We start from the raw sequence: 19915 nt of genomic DNA, 5'->3' as shown, positions 1-19915 counted from the left end.
TCATTTGTACTGTCAGAAGTATTTTAACATACAGATACTATCCCCGTTTTATAGATGAGTCAACTAAGGCAAAGAAACATTAAGTAACACGCCCATGGTCGCAATAACAAGTAGCAGATACAGAACTTAAAACCAGTCTGGCTCCAGAGTGTATTCTCTTAAGCATTATACTACTGGATAGGGAAACTAGATAAATTCTCACATTCCTTCTAACCACCAACTCCCTGGAAACCATATCATGGTTCCTAGACTAATAGAACACGACACCATGATGCCTTCCAAAAGTATCGAACATGCTATTATCAAAACTTTAAAAGGAAACCAAACCAACCAGAGTTGCTTTCAGAGCCAATTCAGCTACATTCCCACTACGCTGGGACTCCTTTGCATCTTCTATCTTCTCTCTAATTTCAGGTAGCAGTTCCTTCAGCTCCTCAATTTCCTTCTCATATTCAGTAGATGATCCTTCAGCCTCCTTCATCTGCTCACTTAGTACAGCTACAAAGAACAGGCTGAAGTGATCAGTAACAGTTACCACCAAAGGATCCATTTTGTTCTAATACTGTCGAACTGGAGCCAGGCAAGCTTATCGTCAAGTAGCTGACGCTCACTCACCCATTCTTTTCTCAATGACTTCAATAGATTTGCTGAACTGTGCCACTGCCTCGTCATACTGAGAGTTGTACCCATAGGCCAAGCCCAGCTGGTAGTGGGTCTCTGCAAGGAGCCGATCGTGGGCTTCCAGGTACTGCTCCTGCAGGTTTAAGCAAGCCTGGAACTCCTCCACAGCTTGGACATAATTCTCTAATGAAGGGAAAAAGAATAGCAAGCAAATGGACAGCACTTAATATATAATACTTCTAAATTCTAGACCATTCTATAGGAATGCTCTATTTTGTTTTTATTTTTTAAAGATTTTATTTGACAGAGACATACCAAGAGAGCGAACACAAGCAAGGGAAGCAGGAGAGGGAGAAGCAGGCTTCCTGCCTAGCAGGGAGCCGGATGTGGGGCTCGATCCCAGGACTCTGGTACCATGACTTGAGCCAAAGGCAGCCGCTTAATGACTAAGCCACCGAGGCACCCCTGCTCTCGTTTTAAATTACATTTTCTTTGTAGCATCTGCAGGATGCTGGACTATACAAGTACCTAACGGCAGGGCAGGGGGGTGGGGTGGGGTGTGGAGCGGAGGATGGGGAATCCCTACTGAAGAAATTTCAGAAGAAATTCTTCACTATTGTAGGAACTGTAGGAACCCAAACCTACTCTCCTTTTAAAGCCAACTGCCAGGGGTGCTGGGGTGGCTCAGTCAGTTAAGCATCTGCCTTCCGCTCAGGTCATGATCTCATAGTCCCGGGATAGAGCTCCACATCAGACTCCTTGCTCAGCAGGGAGCCTGCTTCTCCCTCTTCCTCAGCCCCTCCCCCTACTTGTGCTTTATAATTTAAAATAATAATTATTATTTATCTAATAAATCTTTTTTTACTTTTTAAGATTTTATTTATTTGACAGACAGTGGGCAGAGAGGCAGGCAGAGAGAGAGGAAGGGAAGTAGACTCCCCGCTGAGCAGAGAGATCATGACCTGAGCAGAAGGCAGAGGCTTAACCCACTGAGCCACCAGGCACCCCAATAAATTTTTTTTAAAGCCAACTGCCCACCACTGAAAATTGATCAAGCGGAATTTTAAGGAATTAGAGGAAGAACTGGGGGGGAGGGACACACATTAAAGGAAAGAGTAGAATGGAAAATGTTATTACCAGATTCAACACTAACTTCTCCAAGTTTAAGATGGGCCTGTGCAGCATAAAGCTGAGCTTCCTTTGTTTCTTGCCTGAAAGAAGGAAAAGATGATCAGAAACCTTAATAGCGTTTGTCCAAACCTAACCGATACTCTACTTCCAAGCTCCAAACTCCCAACCTGAGCCTAGAAACATCAAAAAGTGTTACCTTTTAAAAATTATCTTTGCTAAATCCAACATATCCCAGGCAAGCTCTAGATTCCCGATCTCCTCCTCTTCATTTTCTTGAGGAGACTAAAAAGTATATCCAAATCATTGGTATTAGGCAGAAGTATAAGATAGGCACATCTTCAGATCACAAATCTAAATGTATAATATAACACAGCTTAAAAAAAAAAAACAAAAAACCACATGATATATGACTTAAAATTTGGACTTCCTCCCTAAAATCTACAGAATGGGTCCCTATAATCCTTCTATCCCAAGTCATCACCTTATGTCAGTGATAGAAATCTAACAGTGACATGGTGGGTCCCATTCTAACATCCTTGGATTAAATGGATCTGTGTATTCTAGGCACGAATAAGGAGTCCCCAGTCCCTAACCAAGAAATGACTATGATAATCATGCCTACCCTAGTAAGCTACAGTCCTACACTAAGAAAGCAGATGATGATACTGAACAATTAATAATTTACCTTATTTTCAAGAAGTGATTCATTTGGTGTTTCTTCAGCCTTGTCATTTTCTTTATCCTCCTCTTCTGAGCCTTCAGTTTCTGCAAGCAAAAATTCCTCAGTACTGAGAATACTAAGGGTATCTTCCTTCTAACTAGTCAAAGATCCCAATAAATGCCTGTCAACCTATATTCTGAGGTAGAACAGGCCAGATGCCGTCAGTTAATATTTGAGCTGAATATAAATATTAAGCCAATAATTACAGTCTATTTCAAGTGTAACCTAGATTTAGATTGTATAATCTTACAGTGTGTCTGTGGTTTACACCTTCAGTGATTGGAAGGCCATTTCTCTTCTAAGAAAAGTCAATCTGGATCATTCAGATCAAGACCGATTAGCTACTGTAGTATTTTATTTGCTAGAAGCTCCAATCTACTTAGCCAGAAGCAGTTGGGGAACTCAGTGTTCCTAGTGTCTTTAAGCAGCCATTTGTTATATAACACTAACACGCTGATAAAGTACAAAAAGTTAAATTACCCCAGTCCGTTCAGAGCAAGAATGCTCAAGAGACTAGCTTTCCCACAACACAGCTGTGGAAAGAAAAGCGTAGTCCTTACCAACTCTCACCAATGAGCATGCCACAGACTCCAGCCAGCTCTAGCATGTACAGAATTGAGTGAGCAGTACCATGACCAATTGTTTTACTCCAGTGTAATGTTAAAATCTGCAGCCATATTGACACTCTATTTCACCATACTGACATACGTTCACAAGTCAACTGCCATTAAGGACAGGCTGCTAATAAACAGCTCTATGCACCAGTTAAAAGTTCAGAACGTCATGTAATTAAAAATGGGCTTTTGGGGGCACGTAACAATTCTTGAATTGGGTATACTGTGCCTACCTCTGCCATCTTTCATTAAACATTTTTAACACAAGCAAAAGAGCTCAAATACTGTCTCCTGACAAGCTATTATGGGAACATAAATATGCAATTAGGCCTCAGAGCCATTAAGTCAGTCTATGACTTTTATATTCAGCAATACTGCTTTAGAATGGGCACAGGCACAGAAAATTCCTAAACATTATAAAATGAGTAAGACAATCTAAAGTCCTGTAAGAAGGGTGCCTGGCTGGCTTGGTTGGTGGAGCACGCAATTCTTCATCTCAGTGTTGTAAGTTCTAGCCCCAAGCTGCGTGTAGACATTACTTTAAAAAAAAAAAACCTCTAAGAATCAGTTACAAGTTAATTGACCTCTATAGCAAACGGTTTTTATCAAATGACTCACTCTTCCCCTGTTAACCATGTAATTTAGTGCTTCTGAAATAAATACCCACCATCATACACCAGTATCTCTCTGTACCCAAATTTCCAAGTTATCTGTATACTTAGTACTCTGTCAGACTAGATGGGTGGTATTTATTAACTTTGACAATGAGGCCCATTCTTAAGAATTCTCAAGACAGGTGAATCTATGAAACATTTTACCTTCCTGATTGTAGGAAAAATTGACAAAACATGTATTGTTATTCTGTATTCTTAAATTATCTGCTATCTGTTCCTACGCATACCAGAATGCCAGGTGACATCAAATTTGCAATAAAACCTGTTTTATTAAATCAAATTTTTAAATTAAAATTCTTACGATAATCTGAGGAAAATACTGGTTTCCCTTGAGAAATCTATACTACCTTCATGAAAGGGTGAAGAAAAAGTGAAGTTAATGAGGAAGCCATTACTTTAAAAAACACTTTCCAACCTAGTAACCTATACCCAGGTATTAATGGGAATGCCCTGATATCCTGCGTGCAGTGATCTGTTAAAATATTTTCCAAGCTTCTTTGAAAATGGAATCTTCTTTGTATCATGCCTATTACCATCCCTTGGAAAAAGGGAAACAGTTTTATATCATTTCTCTGATTTGTTGCCAATTCAAAAGTTAAGGGCATAGAATAGCACAAAAGAAAAACTCCTCCTAAAGACAAAGACAATCTCTGCTGATTCTCTGGGTATTCTAGCACTTAACAGGGTTAAGTCAGGTAAACACTACAGATTGACCAGTATAGTCTGTCTAAGCATGGCCAAGCTCTGTGCCTACAATTTAAAAACTCTGTTCACTTACCGATCAGACCACTTATCTTTATTAGGGCTATGGACGGCCTGAGAGGTGGTAGGAAATGGGATTTTAAGAGAAAACCTCTGGGGTGCCTGACTGGCTCAGTAGAGCATGTGACTCTTTTTATTTATTTATTTGACAAAGAGATCACAAGTAGTCAGAGAGGCAGGCAGAGAGAGGAGGAAGCAGGCTCCCCGCCGACCAGAGAGCCCAATGTGAGGCTTGATCCCAGGACCCTGAGATCATGACCTGAGCTGAAGGCAGAGGCTTAACCCAGACTGAGCCACCCAGGCACCCCGAACATGTGACTCTTGATCTCAGGGTTGTGGGTTTGAGCCCCACATTGGGTGTAGAGTTCTTAAAAATAAAATTTAGGCGTGCCTGGATGGCTCGGTCGGTAAGCATCTACTTTCAGCTCAGGTCATGACCCCGGGCTCCTGGGATCAAGCCTGCTCAACAGGAAGCCTACATCTCCCTCTCCCCCTGCTTACATTCCCTCTCTGTCAAATAAAATCTTTATTAAAAAATAAGATTTTTTTAAAAAGGAGAGAGAGAGAAAACCAAATGTAAGACTTTTGCAGGCTAATGCTGCCACATATAGAGGAATAGAGCAGAGAGAGTCAAAGTTTAGGCCTTAGAGCCAGAGGGTTTGGGTTACCTCAGCCCTCTCCTTATTGGCAAATTATTTAAGGTCTTTCTGCCATTTCTTCGTTTGTAAAATATGGAAAACTGTACCTTCTTTGTGAGTAGCATGGTAACCAGGGCACATACTAAAAAAAATGCAGCTGATGATCCCTGGGCTTTTTTTTTTTTTTAAGATTTTATTTATTTATTTGAGAGAGAGAGAGACCATGAGAGGGGAGAGGTCAGAGGGAGAAGCAGACTACCCGAGCAGGGAGTCCGATGTGGGACTCGATCCTGGGACTCCAGAATCATGACCTGAGCCGAAGGCAGTTGCCCAACCAACTGAGCCACCCAAGTGCCCCACCACTAGGCTTTTATAAGTACTTTTTTTTTTTTCCTCTCTCAAATACATAAGTCTCTAAATAAATAAGTCAGTCAGTCAATCAATCAATCAGTAGTGACCAGAAAGTTACTGATAAGAGGTGGGTTAAGGGAGGAGATATAAAGTCACCTTCCTCACTGTGAGGTAGGCTTGGGAAGAACTTACATTCATATCAGATCTAGGGTCTGAGTCTAGTACTATGACTTACGGTGTTTGACCCTGAACAAGTAACATAACCCCCTAAGCCTCTATTTCCTCATGGCTGTAAGTGGAATAATACTACCTACTACATAGTATTTTGGAATAAAAAATAATGTACGTGGGAGAGCTATAACAATGCTGCTTATGATCCAATTGAATAGTTTTTGAACTGGAGAACTAGGACCTCTCTACTGTAGCTTATTATTCAAAGTCTAACTTTTAAGAGCCAGCAGAACTTTTTATCTTTAATCACTATCATTAAAGATTTAAGACATGGCAGTTTTTTAAAAATTAAAGAATTCAGTTCTGTGCTTTTTCCATAAAGAACTCCTAAAACCCAACAAGCAGCCCAATGGTGCTACCATTTAGCCAATTCACTTCTGGTTACCATGCCTGTGCTGGCTGGAGTGCAACGACATGCACATAGGTAGAATGTAAAATGTAGTTTACCAGAATGAGCTGCAAATACTGATAGTGGGTCTTTGAAAATCTAAAACTAAACAAAACCCTTAGTCTGTCAATTACACGAAGTGGTAACCATTAACTGGAATATACCTGTGGTTATTAATACCAACATTAGATGAGCCTTACAGACAGCAGAATCCTCAAATTACAGTACAACTCAAGTCAGACGTGCCAATTATGTAATTGCTAATTAGAGGCTTATACATCTTGATGGAATTGAACCAAAATTAGACCAATAATACTATGCAAAGCATCCACACTTTATAATGTTCTAAGTAACAAAAACTTCAGTTTAGCAGCCAAAGCGAGCATGAAATGGGGGGAAAGCAGCAAGAGGGGTAATAGTTAAGATTTTTTGTTATCTTTTGGAGGGGGCTAATTTAAAACTAGTGTAAATAAGCCTCGAAACACTTCCTGAAGACTAAAAGTAGAAGAGGGTCACCAGAATTCTTTCACTATGTTTAATGGCCTTCATTTAAATGGCATGCCTGCTTAAGTGTACCAATTCACTGGATTCTACTGCTCTGATCCTGCTTCCTAAAGCAGAGAAGAGGAACCATGTGAACAGTAAATTAAATAATCCAGAGGCATGCAAGTGAACATCCATTCAGCATTCTCTGCCAGCCTGGCCCCCGTTTCCCTACCTACCCCACCAGCCCCCATCCACCTCGATTGGCTAGTACGGTACGAGTTACTGATAGCTAGCCAAGTCTCAGATACCACAGAGAGGCCCTATTTTGCAGTTAGTAAAAAGCGTTAGTTTATAAGCCAGCTGAAGACTTGCTTTTGATTTAACTTGCTCAACTTATCACAATCTTCTTAAACTTTCCCCATTTTCATTTAGCCCTTTCCTAATCCAAAGGCAGACGGAAAATCCTGAATGGAAGGCTGACTTTTACCCATGATTAGTGAGTCAAATCCAGAAATGTACTCCACCCACTGCAGCTCTTGCATATCCCGGTTACCTTCACCCTCTTTCATCTGTTCTTCTCTGTCTTGTGTTTCTTCATTAGCAGCTATCTTAACTTTGTCTTCAGGGGACTTCTCAGTAGCCCCCGGGGCTACCTTGGTCTCAACCCCATCTCCAGCTGCCTCAGACTCTTCTATGGGCAGCTTAGTCTCCTCCTGGCTAGGAACCAACTCTGCCCTGACCTTCTCCTCTAGTCCTGAGCCATCTTTTCTTTCTCTCAGTCCTTCTGCATTAGTCTGTTGTTCAACAGGAGTCTCATCTCCTGCAGCTGACAGTCCATTGACTGAACCATCCTTAGGGAGAACTGTGGCCTCCTGCCCAGGCTTCTCAGAGACTTCGGACCCAGCTTCTGCAGCTGAGGCCTCTGCAGCCTCTACTGTCACCTCTGGTGACTCTCCAGCAGGAGGCACTTCTTGCCCTACCAGCTGATCAAGCACACCCTTTCCTGGCTCATTTTCAGAGGCAGCTACCTGCTCCTTTGGCTCTTCCCCACCCACATCCATTGGCTTAACTGCTGAATCTATAGGCTCTGCTTCTGCCTCCACTGCAGTACCCTGCTTTTCGAGAGTCGTAACAGGCTGCTCTCCTGAGGCTTCTTTTGGCTTCTCCTCTATGCTCACAATTACTTCTCCCTGCTTCTCCTGACCTCCTTTTTCTCTGGATTCTTCTTGGATGTCAGTTCCACAAACTGATTTTCCTTCCCCAGCATCTGGTACTTCCTGTTCTGGCTTCCCAGAAGTGACCTTGACTTCATTCAGTCCTTCTGGTGCTGCTATTTCTTTTGCCTCAGTGGTTTCAGTTAACTGATCTGGAGTGGATTCAACTTTTTCCTGTAGTTCCTCTGCAGGCTCACTTATATCCATGTCTTCTCTTCCACCCTTCTCCATTTCAGTCTCCTGCTCTTTATCAATTTCAGGCTTTACCAGAGACTGGTCTTCTGGTTTTTTTGCTTCTTCTTTCTCTCCCATGGCGTCATAAACCTGTTCTCTCAACTCTTCCCTTGCTTCCTCTACATGGTTAAAGAACATGAAGCATAAACATGTCTTCGAATTTAGTGATTAAGGCATAAATGGAAACTAAAAATACATTCCCTTTAAACCCTCAAACAGCCTGGCTTAAATTTTAGCAGATGGCCTAAAAATTATCTGCCCCCTTGAGAAAAAGCAAAGGGAAAAGTCCCAGATAGCAGAGCAACTTACAGCAAAAGAAACCCAAGCTCCTTAAATGAGATACTGTTTTACTTGAGCATTCTGATTATCAGTTAGGTTAAGAGATGCCAAGCTTTATGCTCGCCTCTAAACATTATAAACCTCCATCTATTATGTAAAACTAACAGCCAAACTCCATTTAGAATTTAACATTTAATTTTCTTAGATACAAAAAATGTAAAAAGACTCCAAAAGCACTGCTGTTCAAATAACTGAGCTGCAGACTTTTAAAAATTTGCATCTAAAATTATTTAAGGTTGTTATGTATTTAAAATATCAATTCAAATAACCACATTTATTGGGGAAATTAACTTTTCCTTTTATAAAACCCTGCTGTCAGTTTCAGTAATTGGCTGTCTCCACTGTAGTCTCCACCAGATGCAGGTTATCACCCCAGGCAACTTAGGAGAGACCATCCAGGACAGGGAGAGCCCTAGTCCCATCAATTGTACACAAGAAATATACGTCGCATCTCCTGAACATCACATGCAACTCCACATACCATCTATGTTATCATTATTTTCTACCAGAGATTCGTCTTCTGTTTTTTCTCCTTCCTCCTCTTCCACATGCACACCTTCCAGGGCATTTCCCAACACACCATTCTCCATTCTAGAAGAACAAAAGGAGAAAGCACTAAAGGTATGATGGTTAGAACCTAACAGGTTTTCTAAGACAGAAATTATAAAAGAAACAGAAAAGCAATCAAGTGCAGAGAACACAAACTTTATTCATGGAAGAAAGGCAGTGATCAAAACTAATATAAATTAAGGCAGTAAAAGCACTGCAAGAAAGAAAAAAGCATACCCTTCATCCCACCACCTAAAAAGCACCAATGACTCGACAAAAGAACAAGATCAATATGTATTTGCTTTACCACAGGGCCAAAATATTTCCCAAACTTCGCATCTACCCATATTTCTTTAGTTGGCTTTAAAACATTCTGGCAAGACTTGTGACAAATCAGGATGACCTACAAAATTAGAAAACTTACCAGAACTGAGATTAAATGTACCAATTAACATTTGCTAGTTTGTATACTCTTAATAAATTTTATTCTAGTTAATAAACTCCAGTGGAAAATATGCAACAACTTTCTAATAGGTAGGTCTACTGGTTTTTATTTATGAGACATTTTCATATATTAGTGTTTTCAAATTATCCTTCATTCAGTCCTTGTTTAGGATGAGTTTTGTGCTTAGGGTGCCTTTTTTTTTTTTTCCTTAGAGTGCTTTTAATGTTCTCTCTCTATACTGGACTTTATGGTCCAAAAATAAATTATGATTATTCACTAACAGAAAAGATCTCTGATTCTAAAGCCCCCAAAAGTCAAAACCCAAGCCTAAGTTTACTCTGTATCAAGTGCCTTCCAAAACTTCCATCAAAATTTCATGTGCCTTCTAAACCCCTTTCTTAGTAAAACCAGTCTCACCCAGCTCATATGAAATCCCAAAGCTAGTAAATAACCTTGACAAAGAAACTTAAGTTTTTAAATAGACCATAATGTGATACAAAACATCCCACTTAAAAACAGTGGTTTGAGGGGCACCCAGGTGGCTCAGTCAGTTACACAGCAGACTGCTGATTTCAGCTCACGCTATGATCTCAGGGTTGTGAGATGGAGCCCCACAAAGGCTCCAACCTCAACGAGGAGTGTCTGCCTAAGGACTCTCCTCCTCTCCCTCCACCAACCCTCCTCCACTCGTTCTCTCTCAAATAAATAATCTTTAACCAAAAAAACAAAAAACCTGTGGCTTGGAAAACATACCTTGCCAACTCCAGAAGTGATTTCCCATAGAAAAAGAAGGCTTCTCCACACTCATTAGCTGTCTCTCCATACTTCTTACCTCTACAAAGAGAACAAATATCTAAGATCTGAACTGACATCTAGTCTAAAATACTTATTTCTAGTTCTGTAAATTATAAAATGACATTTCTTCAGTGACACATCATTTTAGGAAACCAATACTCCCCTCTCCTCTTGCTTTCAAGTCAAATTCAAAGGGACTTTAAAAAACAATGTATGGGGCGCCTGGGTGACTTAAGGTTCCAACTCTTGATCTCAGCTCAGGTCTTCATCTCAGGGCCATGAGTTCAAAGCCCCACACTGCGTGGGGTGCCTGGTTAGCTCAGTCATCTGACTTCGGCTCAGGTCATTATCTCAGGGTCCTAGGATTGAGCCCTATATCAGGTTCTGCCCTAAGCAGGAAATTTGCTTGTCCTCTCCCTCTGCCCCTCCTCCCACTCGTGCTCCCTCTCTCTCTCAAATAAATAAATAAATAAATAAAAACAAGGGGGCCTCAAGTGGCTGCCTATGGCTCAGGTCATGATCCCAGGGTTCTGGGATGGAGCCCCACACCCAGCTCTCTGCTCAGCAGGAGCCTACCTCCCCTCTCCCTACTGCTCTGCCTATACTTGAATGCTCTCAGTCAAATAAATAAATAAAACCTTTTAAAAAAATGAACAAGCAAACACAGCACCACATGGGGCTCCAAGCTGGACACGAAGCCGACTTAAAAAAAAAAAAAGTGTGTGCACCCACACAATGGACGAAATTAATATATTGCCTGGTCTTTCTATATGTATGTTTCAAGTGACATCAATTTGCTTGCTGCAGTTATAGTATATAATCTGAGAGCCAAACTACATTAATAGGTATTTCTCCTGCTATAAGATGAGTGTCAGGGCACATGGGTGGCTCAGTCATTAAGCCTCTGCCGCCTTTGGCTCAGGTCATGATCCCAGCATCCTGGGATCACCCTGCATGGGGCTCCCTGCTCAGCAGAGGCTCTGCTTCTCCCTCTGCCTCCTCTGCCTGCTGCTCCCCCTGTTGTGCTCCCAGCAACAGGCTCCTTGCTTGACAGGAGGCCTGCTTCTCCCTCTCCCACTTCCCCTGCTTGTGCTCCCTCTCTCACTGTCTCTCTCTCTCTCTCTCAAATAAATATATCTTTTAAAAAAGGGAGAAAAAAAAAGTTAAGTGTCAGTATGGGACAGAATGAACAGTTAAAGGACTTTTGGCAGGGCCTTAAATAATGAATAAGGTATATGGAAGGACAGCATGTTATTAGATACAGGAGCTTATTCTCTGGAGTCAGACTGCCTGGGTTTAAATCCCACCTCTAGACCTTAACTAGCTGTAGAAACCTTAGACTCAATGCCTTAGTTTTCTCATCTCTAAACAGAAATGTTGAGAACTGTTCAAAGATCTAAGAATTGAATTAATAATGCCTATAAATTATTTAAAACAACGCTTAGAAATATAAATAGCACTATACATAAGTTTTAGCTCTTAATACCTAGACAGGGAAGAGGGAAAGGAAAACAAATCACAAGTGTGATAAATGAAAAGGAGTAAGGAGACTAGTTTTCATGAAGGAAGGACTAGCAGAAGTCACTCAAAGTCAGGGAAGCCTAGGTGGCTCAGTTGGTTGGGCGACTGCCTTCGGCTCAGGTCATGATCCTAGAGTCCCGGGATCGAGTCCCGCATCGGGCTCCCTGCTCAGCAGGGAGTCTGCTTCTCTCTCTGACCCTCGCACTTCTCATGCTTTTCTCTCTCTCATTCTCTCTCTCTCAAATAAATAAATAAAATCTAAAAAAAAAAAAAAAAAAAAAAAAGTCAGGCCACCTAATGGCCTTTACAGCCTAGTGAGAATAACTAGAGAAACTAATCACAAAGTATTATGAGGGTCATGTTTAAGTATAATCTACTAGAGGGGCACCTGAGTGGCTCAGTGAGTTAAAGCCTCTGCCTTCAGCTCAGGTCATGATCCCAGGGGTCCTGGAATGGAGCACCGCATCAGGCTCTCTGCTCAATGAGGGAGCCTGCTTCCTCCTCTCTCTACCTGCTTCTCTGGCTACTTGTGATCTCTGTCTGTTAAATAAAAAAAAATCTTCAAAAAAAAAAAAAAAAAGTATAATCTACTAGATTAGAATACTGCATGTCAAATTTTCCCCCTAAATATCCTTAAAGGCAGGAGAGTGGGGCGCCTGGGTGGCTCAGTGGGTTGAGGCCTCTGCCTTCGGCTCAGGTCATGATCCCCGGGTCCTGGGATCGAGCCCCGCATCGGGCTCTCTGCTCGGCGGGGAACCTGCTTCCTCCTCTCTCTGACTGCCTCTCTGCCTACTTGTGGTCTCTGTCTGTCAAATAAAAAAATAAAAAAAAAAATAAAAAAAAATCTTTAAAAAACATAAAATAAAATAAAGGCAGGAGAGTGAAAATACTGATCTCTAGATTATCTGGTAAGAAAATAAGCTAAGAAGTATGTTTACTTGTGCTTATTTTTTAAAACTTCAATTTCAGCAGTTTACACTGTAAATTAATCATACGTCTTTATTATAAAAATACTGAAATACTTAGCATCATATCAAATTTGCACCCTACTCGTAACATACCACAGGATATCAGAGCCTCAGTTCCTCTGGCCCAGGTGATGACACACTAAGAAGCCAGAGGTCAGGAATTAAACGAGATGAATGAAGACATCCGGGAATAAGATTCTATTCTACATGTTGGGAAAGGGAGTGAGGCTAGGAGAAGAATGAACTGACAGGACCCTGACTGACTGACTAAGAAGGAATGAAGAAGCTAGAGGCTTTTAATCATGGTGAACCTGAAATCTAGTTTTACTAATAAGCATTTCTTATTAAGGGGATTTCTTCAGGGGCGCCTGGGTGGTTCAGTCAGTTAAGCAGCTGCCTTCAGCTCAGGTCATGATCCCAGGGTCCTGGGATGAGTCCCTCATCAGGCTCCCTGCTCAGTGGAGAGCCTGCTTCTCCCTCTCCCTCTGCCTGCCTCTCTGCCTACTTGTGATCTCTGTCAAATAAATAAAAATCTTTAAAAAAAAAAAAAGATGTGCTAACAGTCAGCATTAGTGCTAGGGTGGCCAACCATCTTGGCTTGCTTGGGACTTTCAGGAGTTTCCCCAGACATAGAGCTTCCAGTGTTAAAATTAGAAAAGTTCCAGAACAGGGGCACCTGGGCACCTGGGTGCTCAGTCAGTCGAGCGTACAACCTTTGATCTCACATCAGGTCTTGATCTCCTGGTTGTGAGTTTGAGCCCCATGCTGGGCTCCTCGCTGGGCGAGGGCCTACTAAAAAAAAAGTCCCAGAACGAAGTAGGATGAGTTGGTCCCTCCAGTTAGTGGTGACTGGAAAACAAACTACCTTACTCAGGGAAAGAAATGAATGAGATTGCTCAGTGATATTCAAGTCTTATTGTTAGTGACAGAAATACACATGTACATGAAAAATATCAAATTTCTTAAAACTCCGCCCCCCCCATAAGACAACCTTTTAACAAACACAATATAGCACAACCTAGCAAAACACAGTACTTACAAAAGACTAGCTGCTTCCTGGAATGCATTGACAGCTGCTGGAATATCCCCCATCACCAGATGTTTCTGTCCTAAACCTAACAGTTTCTTAGCTTCATTATCCACATCCAAACTGCAAGAAAAAATTATTTCAAATGTCAAATATTTCTTAAAATCAACATATTCTGAATACCTGCTACACTTAAACCACTGTACTTTAACTTCTTTAAACCTTTGAGCACACTCTCCAGCAAGGCTTAGCCAACTCACATTTATCACTATAAAAGCAAAAGAAATCATAAAGCAACATTCAAGAGCTTTACTAGATTATTTTCTTAAAGGTTTATCTACTCACCAAGACTATATCGTATGCTACTATAAATGTTTGCTAACTAAGCAACAAACAAAAAAAAATCATGAAAGAACCATATATTACACAAAGCAAGTTGTACTGCTTCTAAGAAAAATACATCCAGAAACATTTAGGTAGGGGCGCCTGGGTGGCTCAGTGAGTTAAAGCCTCTGCCTTCGGCTCAGGTCATGATCTCAGGGTCCTGGGATCGAGCCCCACATCGGACTCTCTGCTCTGCAGAGAGCCTGCTTCCTCCTCTCTCTGCCTGCCTCTCTGCCTACTTGTGATCTCTGCCTGTCAAATAAATAAATAAAATCTTTAAAAAAAAAAAAAGAAAAGAAAAGAAACATTTAGGTAGACAGCAAAGACAGTGATCTCAATATCAAGACAATGTGGAATTGACATAAACAAAAATAGATGAAATGGAACAGAGGAGAAAAACAGATCCACACATACAACCACTTGAAATTTTGACAAAGGTACCAAGACAATTCAATGGAGAAAGAATGATCTCCTCAACAACTGGTGCAGGAATAACTGGATATCCACATGCAAAAAAGTAAACCTCAACCTTATTATCACGGCACATACAAAAATTAACTTCAAATGAATTACAGACTTTAATATTTATTTATGTTTCTTTCTTTGTCAGAGAGAGAGAGAAAGGAGGTAGAGAGCACAAGCAAGGAAGCAGGGGTATCCAGGAGGGAGAGGGTGAAGCAGGCTCCCCACGGAGCAAGGAGCTCAATACAGGCCTCCATCCCAGGACCCTGGGACTGTGACCTGAGCCGAAGACATACGCTTAACCAACTAAGCCACCCAGGCATCCGTGGATTATAGACTCTCTAAATATAAGACTGAAAACCATAGGGGCACTTGGGTGGCTCAGTGGATTAAAGCCTCTGCCTTCGGCTCAGGTCATGATCTCCAGGTCCTGGGATCGAGCCCCGCATTGGGCTCTCTGCTCAGCGGGGAGCCTGCCTCCCCCCATCTCTCTGCCTGCCACTCTGCCTACTTGTAATCTCTCTGTCAAATAAATAAATAAAATCTTTAAAAATAATAATAATAAAATAAAATTATATATATACACACACACACACACACATACACATACAGGGGCACCTGGGTGGCTCAGTCAGTTAAGCATCCAACTACTCTTTGTTTCAGCTCAGGTCATGATCTCATGGGTTGTGGGTTCCAGCCCCAAGGCAGCTCTGTGCTCAGTGGGGAGTCTGCTTGAAGATTCTTTCCCACTGCCCCTCCCCACCACTGGAATGCTCACAACTCCCTCTCTCAAATAAATACATCTTTGTGTGTGTGTGTGTTTGTGTGTGTGTTTGTGTGTGTGTTTACAAAAAACAATGAATAAAAACGTGAAGATATTCTGCAGAAGACAAACAGAATTTAGAACAGTGATTGTCAGGGCGCCTGGGTGGTTCAGTGGGTTAAAGCCTCTGCCTTCAGCTCTGGTCTGGGGTCCTGGGATAGAGGCCCCCCCTTGGGCTCCCTGCCCAGCAGGGAGCCTGCTCCCCCTCCCCACCCCTACCGCCAGCCTGCCTCTCCCTCTGCCTGCCTCTCTGCCTACTTGTGATCTCTGTCAAATAAATAAATAAAATCTTAAAAATAAATAAATAAATAAAAAACAGTGATTGTCAACCTAAGTGAACTTAGGAATTATCAGGAAGTTTTTTTTTAAAACACAAAGCCTGAATTCTACCTTAAGCTTAACAAATAAAATCTCTAGGGATGCAACCCATAAATCTACCTTTTGAATAAGCATCCAAATAGTTTGGACAACCAAGCTATTAAGCTTAACTCTGGTTAAGAACCACAGTCATATCAAGACAAGGAAGTTATGTGGAAGTAGATGTGAGCCCAATATAAAATTTAAAACTTTTAAACTAGAATAACATAAAATTGAAAGTGGCAACCTTCTAAAACAGAGATCTAAGTCAACAGAAGTATTCAAAGAAAGAAGAGGTTAGCATTTGCCATGCATGTAATAAGGAAGGAGCAGAACTAACTTTCAAGTCTAGTATTTTAATCAAATGTGAAAAACCTGAAGACATCATTGTCAGGATTCCACACTTTAAATTACATACAAGTATCTTAATATTCAGTCTTAACTGTTATCTATTAAAAATAATACTGCTCTTTGGGGCACCTGGGTGGCTCAAGTTAGTCAAGTGTCTGGCTTTGGCTCAAGTCATGATCCAAGGATCCTGGGATGGAGACCCACATCAGGCTCCCTGCTCAGCAGGGAGTCTGCTTCTCCCTCCCATCCGCCCACTGCTTCCCTGCTTGTGCTCGAGCAAACAAATAAGATCTTTAATAAATAAAAGTAATATTGCCCTTAAATTATATAGTTCTTAGTTTATGTTCCAGACATAAATCTAACTGTACTCTGTAAATAATCCTACCTCTCAACTTTATTTGCAGAGGTAGAAGGAGCAGGAGCATCTTCTTCAATCCTGTAATGAAAAATTAAGGGGAAAAAATTAAAACGAAGGCTATTTTAAGCCTGGGAATTAAATAAAGAAAAATATAAACCCCTAAGATCTTAAAAATAGTGATTTACCTACATAATCAAACTTTATCTTCATTCATTCAAATATCTGTTAAATGCCTATTTGCTAGGCAAGAGATACATAGTACAGTGAACAAGACGGTTACATCCTAGTTTTGAGTTTATGATCAGGTGGAAAAGAGTGAGATATGTTATAATGCAGCATGTGCATTCCTTAAAAACTTCACATTCCATTAAACTCATTAAAAATAACGTTTCTCTTTTTTTAATTAACATATAATGCATTATTTGCCCCAGGGGTACAGGTCTGTGAATCATCAGGCTTACACATTTCACAGTACTCACCACAGCACATACCCTCCCCAATGTCCATCACCCAGCCACCCTATCCCACCCCCCAGCAACCCTCAGTTTATTTCATGAGTGAGATTAAGAATCTCTTATGGTTTGTCTCCCTCCTAATCCCATCTTGTTTCATTTTTTCCCCTCCCTACCCACCATGACCTCCCACCCTGCCTCTCAAATTCCTCATATCAGAGAGATCATATAATTGTCATCCTCTGACTGACGTTTAATAATAACGTTTAAATAACGTTTGTTCTTAAAGAAAAAAAGAGCGGCGCCTGGGTGGCTCAGTGGGATAAAGACTCTCTGCCTTCAGCTCAGGTCATGATCCCAGGGTCCTGGGATCAAGCCCCATATCGGGCCCTCCTCTCTGCCTATTTGTGATCTCTATGTCAAATAAATAAATAAAATCTTTAAAAATCTTTAAAAAAAGTTTTTTTTAAAAAGTGGGTTTTTTTTTAAGATTTTATTTATTTGACAGAAGAGAGACACAGTGAGAGAGGAACACAAGCAGGGGGAGTGGGAGAGGGAGAAGCAGGCTTCCCATTGAGATGGGAGCCTAATGAGGGGGTCGGCTCGATCCTAGGACCCTGGGATCATGACCTGAGCCGAAGGCAGAGGCTTCAACCCACTGAGCCACCCAGATGCCCCCATGAAAAGTTTTAATAATTATCTTTAAAACATTTCAGGGACACCTGGGTGGCTCAGTCGGTTAAGCGTCTGCCTTTGACTCAGGTCAGGATCCCAGAATCCTGGGACTGAATCCCATACTGGGCTCCCTGCTCTGCCCCTCCCCTGGCTGTGCTTTCTCTCTCTCAAATAAAAAAAAACTTAAAAAAAAAAAAATTTCATAGTTGTGTTTACTGAAAACACCTAGAAATAATGACCAAATCAGCAGCAATGAGTACCCTACCCCTGAGTACCTAGGGGGTACCAAAAATCCATCTCTCACTAAAAGGAACCAAGACTCCATTGAAAAATAATAGATTCTAAGCTTGGGCAGGAGAAGTACAAAGGTGAGTTTGGCTTTCATGTCAGAAAGCAATGAATCTTTATCTAATATGACTTAGAGTCATATATACTTATTGTTATTCAAAAAGAATTATAAATCAAATATGGGAAATCCAGGGGAAAGCAGAATATTTCTATCATTTTTTGCAACTTTTCTATAAATTTAACGTGTTTCATAATAATGTACAAAAACATTACAAAAGCACACTCAAGAGACAGCCTAAATAAAATCCTACTAATCAAAAGAAGTGTCAATTTGAGGGGTGCCTGGGTGGCTCAGATGGTTGGGCATCTGCCTTCAGCTCAGGTCACGATCTCCAGGTCCTGGGATCAAGCCCCATGTCAGTTTCCCAGCTCGGCAGGGAGTCTGCTTCTCCCTCTCCCCCTGCTTGTGTTCTCGTTCTCGTTCTCTCTCTCTCTCTCTGTCTCTGTGTCTCTCTCCAATAAATAAATAAAATTTCTAAAAAAGTGTTAATTTGAGCATCAACAAAAATAATAGCTACAATAAACTGAAAACTTCAAATATATTTAAATCAATGAGTTCTCAATGATACAAACAAAAACGAAGAACTCACTGTCTTTGGAGAATGATAGGAAACCACTGCACTATTTTGAAAATTGGTAAATAGGGGTGCCTGGGGGTGCCTGGGTGGCTCAGTGGGTTAAAGCCTCTGCCTTCGGCTCAGGTCAGGATCCCAGGGTCTTGGGATCGAGCCCCGAATCGGGCTCTCTGCTCAGCGGGGAGCCTTCTTCCTCCTCTCTCTCTCTGCCTGCCTCTCTGCCTACTTGTAATCTCTGTCAAATAAGTAAATAAAATCTAAAAAAAAAAAAAAAAATAGGGGTGCCTGGGTGGCTCAGTCAGTTGAGCAACCGCCTCTTGATTTTGGCTAGGTTCATGATCTCAGGGTCAATCAGGCTCCAGGCTCATCAGGGAGTCTGCTTCTGATTGTCTCTCTCTCTCTCTGCCTTTGTCCCTCCCACCAGTGGTGCCCTCTCTAAAATACATCTTTTCTATGGGGCGCCTGGGTGGCTCAGTGGGTTAAAGCCTCTGCCTTCGGCTCGGGTCATGATCCCAGGGTCCTGGGATCCAACCCCACATCGGGCTCTCTGGTCGGCAAAGAGCCTGCTTCCTCCTCTCTCTCTCTCTCTCTCTCTCTCTCCACCTGTCTGACTGCCTACTTGTGATCTCTGTCAAATAAATAAATAAATAAATAACCTTAAAATACATCTTTTCTAAAAATATTTAAAAACTGGTAAATACGAAAAATTTATAATACACTTGTATTTGCTACTTCTTTACAACACAGTTATACTGTAGGTTTTAGACAGGTTTTAAGACATGGTGGATTTAAGTTACTATTTGGGAATTTTATAGACTGACCCCATGCACTTAGTATTCATTTAAATCCTTGGCATTTTGGGGGGCTCTACGCTCGGCGGGGAGTCTGCTTCTTCCTCTCCCTCTGCCTCTGCCTCCCACTCAGGTCATGATCTCAGGGTCCTGGGATAGAGACCCAGTGGGGCTCTCTGTTTGGCAAGGGGTCTGCTTCTCCCTCTGCCTCACACTTGTGCTCTCACTCTCTCTCTCAAATCAATAAATAAAATCGTTAAAAAAAAAATCCTTAATCAGGGTATCTGGGTGGTTCAGTGGGTTAAAGCCTCTGCCTTTGGCTTGGGTCCCAGGGTCCTGGGATCAAGGCCCACATTGGGCTCTCTGCTCAGCAGGGAGCCTGCTTTCCCCTCTCTCTCTGCCTGCCTCTCCCTAATTGTGATCTCTGGCAAATAAATAAAATCTTTAAAAAAAAAATCCTTAACCAGAGAAAGACAACTATCATATGATCTCACTGATATGAGGAATCTGAGAAACAAGACAGAGGACCATAGGGGAAGGGAGGGGAAAATGAAACAAGACAAAACCAGCGAGGGAGGGCGCCTGGGTGGCTCAGTTGGTTAAGCGACTTCCTTCAGCTCAGGTTATGAT

At 41.6% G+C, this 19915-nt stretch overlaps 1 protein-coding gene across 2 annotated transcripts in view; it reads right to left on the bottom strand.

Moving 5' to 3' along the window:
* LOC111142991 (nuclear autoantigenic sperm protein) overlaps positions 1 to 19915 on the bottom strand; it is a 46305-nt gene that overhangs the window by 2649 nt on the left and 23741 nt on the right. Inside the window, exons 2-11 of one of the 2 annotated variants that reach the window (XM_022496369.1) lie at positions 16472 to 16522; positions 13722 to 13832; positions 10152 to 10232; positions 8886 to 8995; positions 7171 to 8184; positions 2438 to 2517; positions 1949 to 2034; positions 1759 to 1832; positions 616 to 804; positions 332 to 498 (exon numbers count right to left, since the gene is read on the bottom strand). In XM_022496369.1, coding sequence (XP_022352077.1) covers positions 332 to 498; positions 616 to 804; positions 1759 to 1832; positions 1949 to 2034; positions 2438 to 2517; positions 7171 to 8184; positions 8886 to 8995; positions 10152 to 10232; positions 13722 to 13832; positions 16472 to 16522 — 1963 coding nt within the window. The remainder of the gene's footprint in view (positions 1 to 331; positions 499 to 615; positions 805 to 1758; positions 1833 to 1948; positions 2035 to 2437; positions 2518 to 7170; positions 8185 to 8885; positions 8996 to 10151; positions 10233 to 13721; positions 13833 to 16471; positions 16523 to 19915) is intronic. The other variant, XM_022496370.1, reaches the window with a different exon arrangement.

The sequence above is a fragment of the Enhydra lutris genome, unplaced genomic scaffold (genome assembly GCF_002288905.1).
Source record: "Enhydra lutris kenyoni isolate GAN:26980312 unplaced genomic scaffold, ASM228890v2 scaffoldscaffold9, whole genome shotgun sequence".
In the NCBI taxonomy this organism is placed as follows: Eukaryota; Metazoa; Chordata; class Mammalia; order Carnivora; family Mustelidae; genus Enhydra; species Enhydra lutris.
Note: the sequence above shows the minus strand (reverse complement) of the source record. Positions and strands in the feature narration are given on the sequence as shown.